General features: G+C 42.8%; 1 protein-coding gene across 1 annotated transcript; it reads left to right on the top strand.

Annotated features, from left to right (window-relative positions):
• The first annotated feature begins 933 nt into the window (after positions 1-933).
• TENT5C (terminal nucleotidyltransferase 5C) lies at positions 934-9,413 on the top strand. The gene is made up of 2 exons (XM_052702997.1): positions 934-1,031; positions 3,601-9,413. Exon 2 carries the CDS (start codon positions 3,627-3,629, stop codon positions 4,797-4,799), a length of 1,173 nt encoding a protein of 390 aa, XP_052558957.1. The 5' UTR covers positions 934-1,031; positions 3,601-3,626; the 3' UTR covers positions 4,800-9,413.
• Positions 9,414-12,307: the final 2,894 nt, after the last annotated feature.

The following is a 12,307-nucleotide window of genomic DNA, read 5'->3' as shown; positions in this document are numbered from 1 at the left end:
TTTTCAGCATCATGTAATTGATGTTTGTCTGTGAGACAGCTGTCCAAATAATCAGTCGCTGCCATCAGACAGTAACATTTTTTTTGGCAGGAGTGCAGCTGAAACTGTTGCTTTAAAGGGGGAGACCATTCACTGCTTTAACCTCCAAGTGCAACACTTCCTCACTGGTGGTTCTGCCTCCGTCATTTCTCCTATTACTCCTTTTCGAGTTCCCCATTTCTATTTCTTGTTTCAGAAGACCTGGAAAAAAAGCTGTTTGAAGAGGTGTCCTGGATCCTCAGGTTTAGCTGTATAACTCCACAGACAACCACGTTAAGGATTTTCTTATCTAGCTCCTCCTTGACATGAGACGGTTTCATTCTACCTGCTCTCCGGTGCTGTGCTCAGAAGGGATGACAATCTAAAATGACAGAAGATGCCTTGGATCTTCTTCATGCGTCAGTGTTATCCTTTAATTTAAACAGCTCTCCTCGTTTCCTGTAATTTATGCCAACAGTGTGCTGACAGAGAAAAATAAACAGAAGAAACCTGCCCATATTCCTGCTCAGCTTTTGTTTTTTGTCAAAACAGGCCAAGCCTCTTTTTGTTTGCTGAGACTAGAAGGGCTTTTCAGCTTCCTCGTACAGGCTCAGCTTTTTTCTACACGCGCTCAGGTTTGAACTCCTCTTCCTTTAGGGTGTAGGAAAGTAACAGTACCCTAGCTGTGATTGGCAAACAGCGTTCCAGCTCCGCTAGAAACATTCCAACTCCCTCAGCGGTGGAACAACTTTTCTTTCCCCCCTGCTCTACTGATTACTGTACAAATAACCCAGATCCTTTTCCTCCCCTTTTCGCCGCGCCCGCCCCCGCTCCTCCGCTTCAGGCGGGCGGGGAGGGGGAGCCCGTTGGTCGCCTCAGCGCGGGGAGGCGGAGGCGGGGCGGCTGCGCGGCAATAAAGGGCGGGAGCGGGGGGGCAGGGAGGCGTGCGCGTGAGCGTGAGCGAGGCCGGTGAGGCGGCGGCGCGGTGTGCGCGGCTGTGGCTGAGCTGACCGGTGAGCGGGGCGAGGCGGGCCGGGCGGGTTTGACGTCTCCTGAGGGAGCGCGTCGGAGATGGGATGGTTAACGATCATTTTGGGGAACAGCCGCTCGGAGCCGCGTATGGCTCGCTGCTCGTGGTTATCTAATTGGCTGGCTGCGGTCCCCGGGTGCGTTCTGAAGGAAGCTGCGTCCCTCAGCATTTCGGTTCCTGTTAAAGTTGACGCTGTGGTGTCGGAGAGGTGTCTGCCACGGCTCTGAGCTGAGTTCTCTAGGTGTTGCGTCCTGTTACACGCTGTTGCAGGGTGCTGTATCCCTCATCGCGACAGAAACGAGTCTCGCTTTCACTTCTCCCGCCTGTGACTTGGGCATTGCATGTGACTGGAGCTATGGTACACTTGAAGCTGGATAGCAAAAATATGTAGGGCTTATCCCGGCTGTCTTTCCAGTGGACGAGCACCTCCAGGTGTCTGACCTTGCGGTGGCAGACAGTGGTAATGAAACACAAGCATGCAAGCCTCTAGTGTTCCAGATGTGTTAATCACTAAGGTCCTGCTGTCATGAACTTAAATCTTGCAGAGCAGGCGACGCACGAGTGATTTAAGGGTGAGATGCTTCGTCAGCTGGCAGCCCAGGAATTAAACTCTCCCCTGAATGGAGGAGGAGAAATAGTTGATCTTCTTTTCCAGCAGGTGCTGGCAGAGAGAGCATGTGCGCTGTACCTCAGCCCAAAGATCCTCAAGCAGAACCAAGTACGCATGATGAGGTGGAAAGCTCTGCTCAAGTCCTCTCTGGTTGCCTGGAGCGCTGTATGTGTTGTCTTGGCTGCTAAGGAGCCCGCAAATGGAAAGGAGGAGCTTAGACACTTGCAGCTTGAAGTCAGGGGAATCTTGTGTTCTCTAGTGATCTGAAGGATTTAATGGAAGTAGTATTTTTGGGGTGAAAGTGTACTTAATGTCTCTGAGGGCAACTCCTGTCAGCTGTGATACCAACTGGGATTATGCTCTGTTGGAGCCCCAAGGGTTGAGTTTAAAGAAGCTTCTGTTTTATCCTGAACTAGTTATTTTAAGAATCATGGGCTTGTTTTATGCCTACTGAAGCTGATGTGGTACACACAGCAGCAGAGCTTGTAATGCTGCAGCTTGTGCTCAGGGATGGAAATTGCATCCCTGGGAGTTTTGCTTGCTTCACCTTGCTGTGTGTCTGACCTAGTGTTCCTCTTCTCCTAGAGGAGGTGACAGTTCAAATGATCTATCTGTTCAGAAGCTGAAGCTAATAGACAACAAGCAAGAAATAACAATAGCTACTGTTTGTATCTTGCTTAAAAAGCGCTCCATACGCTATCCTGATGCATGCTAGAAAAATACATGATTGAGTTTTAAACAGTTCTTGGTAGGCAAGAGTTAAGTAAGCTAAATCTGAATAACCTGACCTTGGCAGCTGCAAATACAGCTTTCACAAGTGTTTGAGATGGATGAATATGAAATTTCAGTCCCCAGCTGTTAGGGAGCACCTGGCTATTACAGAAACCTGGAACAATTGAACAGGGAAGAGTGTATTAATACAATTTGGAGTTGCACAACTGTAGAATATACGTAAGTATCCACATACTTCAAAACAGGTCATTGAAGCGCAAGGGAATGAAGAGGTCAACTGTGACAAGATTCCTTCAAGTGCTCAAGCTTGAACTAGTTGAGGTTCTCAAGTCCTTACTGTAATGTTAACAAGTGTGCCTTAATCCCATCTGAATACATGCCAGCTCTTATGAACTTGTTTTTCCTTCATAAATGAACAAAAGGACAGGGAAAGTATGAGTATTTCCAAAAAGGTAGCTTAACTGTGTAATGTATCTGAAAAAGAAAAGGGTTGCTTACAGACTGGAAGTGCACATTGAAAAACTATGTTATCTGATTATTATTATTATTATTTTTTTTAATGGATGAAATTCTGTCCAGATGCTGAAGTTCTATCAGTTTTTGCAGAAGCAAGGTAGACTTGACTCTTATCCTGTCAGAGCTATATGCTGGGTGATTAAGAAAGGGAAAGGGGGGAAAACAAACAAACAAACAAACAAACTTCTATGAGAAGGAAGGTCTTTTCTCTCACGTAATCCACTGAAGGCACTAACTGGATCTCTAAGCTCTGAAACTAGTACCTGAATATCTTTTACCATCATGTTATTTCAGATAAGTGTTTGAGCTTCAACTATAACAAAGCAAGTTCAGCGTTAAGCACAAAACACTTCCAAATGCTATGATTGTCACTTGCTTTAGCTGGTACTGCAGATGATTTTGGAAACTTGTATGAGGTTTATGCATTATTCATTGAGGCTTTCCCTTTGAAACGAGCTACTTCTATCCAATTCTTAATGCTATCCCATGAAAAAGGACACTGACCACTAAATTTTGAGCCCATACTCATGGGGCAGTTGAGAACCACTTCAGGTGGAAGGCTTGCTGACGACAGTCCGTAAAGTTATTTCTCTCTTGTTTGTGTATGTAGACAGAAAGCAGAGCTAGGCAGTGCAAACTGAAAGTCTGACTTGTTTTTTGTTTTTGTTTTGTTTTTTCTCCCACTTCCTTACAGTTTCTTTGGAGAAGAAAAACCTTAACATGGCAAGCAAAGGAAGTAATACAGACTGCATGTCATGCAGTGTGCTGAACTGGGAGCAGGTCAGCCGCCTGCATGAAGTTCTTACAGAGGTGGTTCCAATCCATGGACGGGGTAACTTCCCAACACTGAAGATAACTCTGAAGGACATAGTTCAGACAGTTCGAAGTAGGCTGAATGAAGCAGGCATTGCAGTACATGATGTCCGTCTGAACGGCTCTGCAGCTGGCCATGTCCTGGTCAAAGATAATGGTCTGGGCTGCAAGGACTTGGATCTCATTTTTCAAGTTTCTCTTCCAAGCGAGGCAGAGTTTCAGTTGGTTCGAGATGTGGTGTTGCGTTCCCTCTTGAATTTCTTACCGGAAGGAGTAAGCAAACTGAAGATCAGTCCAGTAACACTGAAGGAAGCCTACATCCAGAAGCTAGTTAAAGTGTCTACAGAGTCTGATCGTTGGAGTTTGATATCGCTTTCCAATAAACATGGCAGGAATGTGGAGCTGAAGTTTGTAGACTGCATAAGACGCCAGTTTGAGTTCAGTGTAGACTCTTTCCAAATCATACTGGATTCCCTGCTCTTTTACTACGACTACTCAGAAAACCCCATGTCGGAGCACTTCCATCCAACTGTGATTGGGGAGAGTATGTATGGAGATTTTGAAGCAGCTTTTGATCACCTCCAGAACAAGCTGATAGCTACCAAAAATCCTGAAGAGATCCGAGGTGGTGGGCTTCTGAAATACAGTAACCTCTTAGTGCGAGACTTCCGGCCCATGGATAAAGATGAGATCAAAACATTAGAGCGCTACATGTGCTCCCGGTTCTTCATAGACTTCCCAGACATCCTGGATCAGCAGCGCAAGCTAGAGACCTACCTCCAGAACCACTTCTCCAAAGAAGAAAGGAGCAAATATGACTACCTCATGATTCTGCGCAGGGTGGTGAATGAGAGCACTGTGTGTCTCATGGGACACGAGCGAAGACAGACTCTCAACTTGATTTCTCTTCTGGCGCTCAAAGTGCTGGCAGAACAGAACATCATCCCTAACACCACTACTGTTACCTGTTACTACCAGCCAGCACCTTATGTTAGTGATGTAAACTTCAGCAATTACTATCTTGCAAATCCTCCGGTGCCATATAGCCAGTCCTACCCCACTTGGTTGCCTTGCAATTGATTGCTTCACTTGAGCGTTCTTCAGCGGAGGCTTCTAAAAGCTGAATGTACATAGACAAGTGATGGACATTTGTAGGTTTTCTAATAAGTAAGATTGTTGGACTAATTACTTCCTGGAATGCAGTAGTAATATGCGACCAGGCAACCCGTGAGGAACCTTTTCAGTTTATCTCTACGAATGCCGAGAAGCCTTATTACCTCTTCACTGGGAGAAGAGAACCAGCAACCAAATATTAGAGGAATAGTTACAGGACTAGGTACTTGTCTTGGAAGTGGCTGTTAACTTGTCATCTAAGTGGAGTATTCAGTGAACTGTGTTAGTTAATAGAGCTAAGACTGGGAAATATATTGAGCAGAAGCTGATTTAAAACCAAAACTTTCTATTAACAAACTTCATTACTTTATACATCTTCTGTTCAGATTCTAGCCAGCCTTCAATTGAATTGTTGTGTAAGAGTGGTCTTGTCATGCTCGGGCTGCTTCTACTTTTTGGCTGTGTGGAACTGGTAACTGTGTGGATAATGTCCCTCTTGTAGAGGGTCTATTGGCTGTTTCCTGTAGCGCATGGGCGTATGTGGTCCTGCTTCAAGTTCAAGGTTTCTTGGAAGTTGGAGGTGGATTAATGAGCCTGTCTCTAAAGCACGAGTTGGCTAGATTCTTCTGGAGTATGGAAATATGGAAGCTGACTTCTCTAAACATGCAGCAGAACATGATCTAAACAATTGCTAATGTGAAGTCCTTGAAATGAGGAAATAAAGCCTTTAATAGAATTGAAACCACTGCTTGAATAGGATGGGAAGAATGCTATTAAGAAGAGGCTCAAGATAAAGCCTTTTTGACTACATCTTCTAAACAGTTATTGGCACAGCTGAGAAATAGTGCAGCTCTTCCACTGAAGTTTTGAGTTTCTTTGTTGTGGGTCCACAGCAAGCAAAAAAATCCACCAGCCTGTAGGCTGATGTGCACTCCTGTCAGTGTGAATTTCTAAAGTGCCGCCTTGTTTTTTCTTGTACAAATTCAGGCAGGTCCTGCAGGCTTGCCTTTGTCTCCACTTAAGAGTCAAGCTTTTTGGTTTATCGTTATCCCTCGGTCATTGTGTAGTATGGTCTTTTGGGAGGTTAAATTCTTGGTCTATTGTGGTCTTAAACTTCACTTGATGAGGTGTATAAACCCTAAGCAGAGCTCTACACAGACTGTATATGAGGAAAGTCTGCCCCTAGTTTCAGAATAACCTCTGGGAGAGTATCTACTTGGAGGCGTAGGGGGCTGAACTTCTTAAAGGGTATGTGTTGAACTGCCTGCTTTGACGCTTCTGTGCTTTGTAAGGATGGTTCTGTATATAGCAGTACTAGAAACAAGGTAATTGCCTTGACTGGTAACTTTCACTCAATTGCAGTAGTAAAATTCATAATGTAAATGATTTTGTTTCTTTGCTTAATCAGAAGTAGACTAGAAAGGCAAAAGTTAGAGCTATTTAATGTACTGGTGCAATGGTTAAGGATACTTAAATACTTGTTAAATCTTGTCATCTTGCTGTCTCCCTGAGTTATGAGACCAAAGTGCTGGATCAAACAAATGATTTAAGTGTAGGAAGAAAAGCAGATGAAATAAAACTATACGGTTGCTGTTAGATGTGAAGAACGATAGCAGAGCAGCATTTACTTGACAGTGGAAAAGCTGCCTGTTCTTGGTAGGACCAAAAGCTTCTTGTTATGTTACAAACTCTCCGACTTTTTTGTAACTAATGCATGATGGCCACCTTAGTATAGCAGCAAGGCTACTTTACTTTTTTTTTTTTTTTTTTTTTTTTTTTTTTTTTTTTTTTCAGGCTTCATTTAGCTTGGGAAAGCAGGGAGGGATAGGATTGAGAAAGCAGGCTGCAGCCAGGTATGCTTGATGTCAGTATCTTATACAGTTTTATAAGCATCTTCAGTAGCAAACATTTTTTTTATTAAAGACTCTTGAATAGTCAAAGTATTACTTCCAAGTTTTTCTAGGAATTGAAGCTTGGACTTGATGCAGTTTACAGCAAAGCACTCCTCATCTGGAATACTGACTACTTGGAAGGCTTATCTTAAAACTGATGTGATGTCATCTGTGTCAAATGTAATGCAAGCTTACTGATGGAATGAGTAACTTCTGCATGCAGAGCAATAATTGGCCTATTAAAGAGCATTGCTAGAAGGAAGTCCTTTTGTTTAAGAACTTGTAATTGCTTTCATCCCTTAAATAGCTTCAGCTGACTCGGGGGGGGGGGGGGTGGGGAGGGAAAGCTATGCCTGTTCCAGAAGTAAACCAAAACCATTGCTTAGAGGTACAAGTTTGATTTGTGTATCAGCTTAGACCCAAGTCTTGTGGGATTGCATAGCTGGACTTCAGAAACTGTGTGTATCAGCTCATGAAGAAGAAGCAGTCAATACTCAAGAGGAGTCCTTAAGTTTGAAGAAATTCTTTTTCCTTACTAGCCTTTGAATGCCTTGGCTGCTGAGTGTCAGGCCACATGTACCTACTGGGAAACAAAGTGCTAGAATAAAGCTCTCCTGTGGTCCTACTGAGGCAGAGCTATGGACACCTAACTCCTCTCAATAAATATTTGTGCTCTTGCTGATGTAACTTATTGCTGAGGCCTCTAAGGAAACTCTGTGTTGAATGCCTGCTCTCTGAACAGCTGACTCTCTGGTATAAGCTTTGTAGGACTACTGGGTCTAAAATTGTTCTGGCATATTACATTACTAATGCTTTTCAGCTTGGATGTTAAGTTCTTGAGTAGTTAGACTGTAGCCTGAAGTTGCTTATTACCTAGTGCCTTGGCACTAAATAAAAGTAAATGTTACTGGGACAATGTTCTGTTTTTGGGCATGTGAAGAATCCTAGTTTGGCAATTCAGATAGAGCAGAAATACTGAGTAGGTTTGTCAGGGTGCTACCTGCAGTCTACCCCTTTCTGGTTTCAAATTGTTTTGGCGGCCTGATGTCCCAGGTGGCAGCAGTTCAATCTGGTGTGCGCTAGTTGGTTTGCGATCAGGTTTACAAGGACCCTGCAGCTGGGAGTAATATGAGAATGAGTGCTAAGGCAATGACCCATGGCCAAGTTCAGGCTGCCTGCTTGATTCAGTCTCCTGTGGTGCTGAATGGTGCAAACTTCTCTGCTTGCTTCTGTATCAAGTAGAAGTTTGAGAGAGGCTGCTAAACTTCAGGCTATTACCTTAATGCATTCTTTCTAGGCAGTGGCATCATAGCAGAACTGCAGAAATACTGGACTGCAAGATTTGTGTCAGCACATCATTCCTGAGGACTAGGCTTCTAGGAAACTAGACTAGTTTAAAATAGCAATTTTCTTCCTGTTGCTTAATCTCTGCAGGGCTAAACCAGTCTGAAGCTAAGCATCTGTTTGTGAATATTTCTCACCAAGTTGCCTTTAACTTACAGTTTATTGATATTACTTCCTCATCATAATAGATAAAATCTTTTAATTTGATAAAGATGCTACTAAAGAAACCTGCTAGTAAAGAGCGTTTCAGTCACTTTTGTGAAATCCCTGTGCTAACCACCAAAATTCTGAAAAGTGATAAGGTAAAGCATACTTTATGCTCCTCAGCTCAAGATGTAACACTGTGTTTGTTTTCAGCTTGTTTGCTATGCCACTAAGCTGGACATTGCTTCTGAGCAACCATTTTTCACAATCTTTTGTTTTAACGTGAGTAGTCTGTCTACAGAGCAGAAGGTTTAAACCAGGTCTCAATTAGAACTTGAAGTATTTGAACTATAGATATCCATATTGTTGGACTGAATTATGGGGTTAAGCATGTAGGTGTCATGGGATTCTGATAGAATAATGCTGATTTTAGTAGTGATCTCTGCGTATCGCTACATGAGAAGTTCAAGTCATTTCTAAGAGGCTTTCTCCAAACAAGCTACTTCAGTTTTAAACTGCTGGTGTGCTGATAGTGCTTGTGTAATGAGAGGTATAGAAAACTGATTGAATTGGGTGCCAAAATTGTTAGACACAGGAATAAGCAATAAGCCAGTCATTGTTAGTAGCAAATGTGTGATTTGGGCATTGGGAGCCAAATGCATACTTCTAGCCTTTGCGCCTAAGTCTTGCTCAAACCATTACTGTCAAATGTTAAATATGGTGAACTGTATTTCATATGGGCTATTTAATTTCAGTGGAACTTGTTCAGAGGTGGATTACTGGGCTGTAGTTATAGAAGCTTTGGGAGTGGTTGGAACGCTCCAGCTTTTCTTCTTCACCGGAGGAGGCCACTCACTGAAGTGTTTGCATTGGGCTTGTCTCTCTTTCTGGTTAAAACTGCACTTTTTGTTGAAATGTAAAGGCTTTTTTTCCTGTTTATTTTCTAAATTTTACTATTAGAAGTCAGCTCTTGAAAAATCTATCTTGTACTTGTTTTGGAAAAGTGATTTTTTTTTTTTTTTTTTAAGCTGGCAGAACAAGATACTAGAAAGATTTCAATTTGTGCTGAGCCCAAATGTGAGATTAGTTACAGTAACTACCTACTGTCCTGCACTGTGGTGTTCACTTGTCACCCTTGGAAATTGGGTTTTGGAGCTTAATGATTCTGAAATACTTGTACAAATAAACTTGTGCGAAACACTGTTTGCCTCAAGTTGTTTTTGCATCTAAGTAGTGTTGACTGGAAGTATTCATGGAGCTTATTGTCTGTTCACAGTACTGTAGGGGTTGGGAGGGCCCCCTGGAGACCTTCTAGCTCAACTCCCTGCTAAAGCAGATTCCTTAGAAGAGAAGCATGTAAACACACTGAGAGGGGAAGAAGTAGTGATGAATTCATACATTTATACAGTAATGTTTTCCTTCTAGGCCTTCCTCAGGCAAGGAAGACTTCTTATCATGAGCATATTCATCTGCCTCTTGACTGACTGAAGATTAGTCAGTTAAGCAGAATACGGTTAATCTTTGACTTAGTTTATAGTGATGGTTTGTAGAGAAGCACTCGGTCAATGTGGGTTGAACGGGTCAGTGCTAAATAAAAGTTAGGGGCATGTGGCAGTCTATTTGTTGCTCTAGATTCAAAAATAAATGTTCTATTAAAAGCATACTTGACATGATGTCTTTGCTCAGGCAACATCTATCCTATTAGTTAAGTAACACTAGAGAAATTCCAGCCTTCAGGAGTTTGTAATGGCTGTCAGTGGAAGCTTCTCCAGAGACTAGCAGGGAGTGCTGTAGTACTATGAAGACAGTTATGAAGCCTGTGCAGTTGCAATTTCTTTCCCAGACTTAATTGGTGAGCTGATAATCCAGCTGTATAGAAGCTGGATGGCACAGACCACTAGTTTGTCATTTGAAACTCTCTTACCTCAGCTCCTCAGTTTATCTTGTGATAAAAGCTTCAGAGGCTTTTTTCTTTTTGGTGGGAGAATGCCATCCTTGGGTTTCTAGAACACCAGGCTTAAATTTGCAGTCAGATACTGAAACAGCAAGACAGCATGCATAGCAAGTGGCTGTATGGATGCTCTCATCTCTGAAAAGTGAGAATTAGGAGAGTAGATGTGTACGTTGTTCTTTTATCTTGCTATTGCAAGTAAATGCATATTTCCAAGCATCCAGTTTCTTTGCTCTGCCAGAACCTAGTGTTATCTATGCTGTGCAAATGATCTTAATTTTGTGTTGGTGAGGCATTAGAGGACTAGTACTCTGAACTGTTCCACAGTTCTGGCAGCTGCAATTATTGCTTACTTTTCTTTTGTGTTAGTAGTTCCTGTCTGAAGTTAGTGTTCAGTGTATCCTTTCAGGCAGGTCAGATGCTTGTGTAAAAGACTGTATGCTTGCTTATTTTGAACACTGCCCACTATGCTTTTAGCATATTTAGTGTACTAATATACAAAGTATGTATAGCTGTTACCTTCCTTAGTAAAATATTTTGCATTTATCCAGCCACTAGAAAGTGAGGTATATCGAAGGATGCAAAACACCACTGGAGCATGGGTATTAGAAGCACCAGTTATGTTCTGCTATAGTGGCACTACTGTAATCTTCTGCTTTGGCTCAATGATTAAAAAAAAAAAGCCCTGTATCCTGTAGGCGAGGTTGCCCAGTGGAAGTAGTAGTCAACCTGCCAAACCTTAGTAATTTTCCTAGTAGGAAGGAGTTGAGTCATCGTGCTGGAAAAATAGTCTTGCCAAGACCCATATGCAAAACAGCTGCTAGATGTGAACTATCAGCTTCAGTTCTGAAAACTAAGGAAAGTTGCACTATCTGCAGTAGATGTTACCACGTTATTTGACTAGGGGCTTCAGTGAACCAGTAAGAACCAGTTGCCTAGTCTGGCTTATCCAGCAAAATGCTGTATGGAGTTCCCACTGCTGCTAACTGGTGTCTGGGACCCAGCATTTTTCCTGTCATTCTGTGGCACGTTGGGTGCTTCTGCTTGCTTAGTTATTTGCAGTGAGTTCAGAGTCCATCTGCTTTTCAAAGCTGCCTCTTCAATCTGGTATTGACAACATCTGTGTTCCTGGCTTCCAGATGTAGTGTTTTGCATCTGGCAGTATTGAAAAAAAACATTTTGTCTGAATCCCACAGTTGAATGCACACAAAATAAATGGACAAAATGTTGTGTGATGGCTGGAAATGGCAAACACTCACAATTCTGCATTGCCCTTGCATGTGGTAGAATATATGGTAGGTGGTTGTGGGTACTTTGTTTTCAACCCACCTGCAGGTTTCAATGTCAGCACAGAGGTGCAGGGTGCAAGTTATTTTAGTCTTTCTTTGTGGATTCAAGGTACAGACAGCAGACAAAGCCTGTGTTCTCTCACTGTACTTTACAGCAGCTCTTCAGTCCTTTCCTCTGAAAGCTCTTAAAATATTTTTACATCTGTAAGTCATCACAACATCTGCCTGTCTTTTTTACTGTTCATGTGGGGCTCCCCTAATGTTGTATACTGCTGAATAATTGCCAGGGCTGATGGAGGTTTATAGACCTCATGAGCTGCCTTCTGCTCACTCCTCCTGGGCAGCTTTTCCCAAGACCAGGGGGAAGCAAGGCTATTTTTGGAGAGAGAGGCTGCTGCCAACCCCATGTCCCAGTTCTCTGTGACACCAGAAGGCTTGAGTCATCAAAAAAGGAGGCTGGATCTGCTCACAGATCAGTGTGTTCAGGGCTCTTGGCTTGCCAACAGGCTGTGCTGGGATGCATTGCTGTCCAAAAAGGTTGAAGCCTTTGGGCTTAAATTCATGGAGTTGATCCAGGCAAACAGTCATCTGTCTGTGTTTAAGAATAAATAAATATACATATATATATATATACATATATAGACTATATATACATATGGTGTGTTTGGGATGGAAGGAAACTAAACAGAGAGCAGTGTTCTAGCTGAGTGTATAGGCACGTTGCGTGGGTTGTTAGCCTCCCTCACCACAGCACTTCTTTGACAGCAGGATTCCTGTTTGCTACCATTCTGTGGATCAAAAAAGCAAGCCCTGAGGAAAAGCAGCACTGTTAGGTAACTCAGTGACATGCTGACA

This window comes from Tympanuchus pallidicinctus, unplaced genomic scaffold (assembly GCF_026119805.1).
Source record: "Tympanuchus pallidicinctus isolate F22 unplaced genomic scaffold, pur_lepc_1.0 scaffold10, whole genome shotgun sequence".
Lineage (NCBI taxonomy): Eukaryota > Metazoa > Chordata > Aves > Galliformes > Phasianidae > Tympanuchus > Tympanuchus pallidicinctus.
This window is presented reverse-complemented; position numbering and strand designations above follow the sequence as displayed.

What these genes read in the sequence shown, in the direction of transcription:
- TENT5C (XM_052702997.1), top strand. Translation starts at nt 3,627, where the DNA reads ATGGCAAGCAAAGGAAGTAATACAGACTGCATGTCATGCAGTGTGCTG.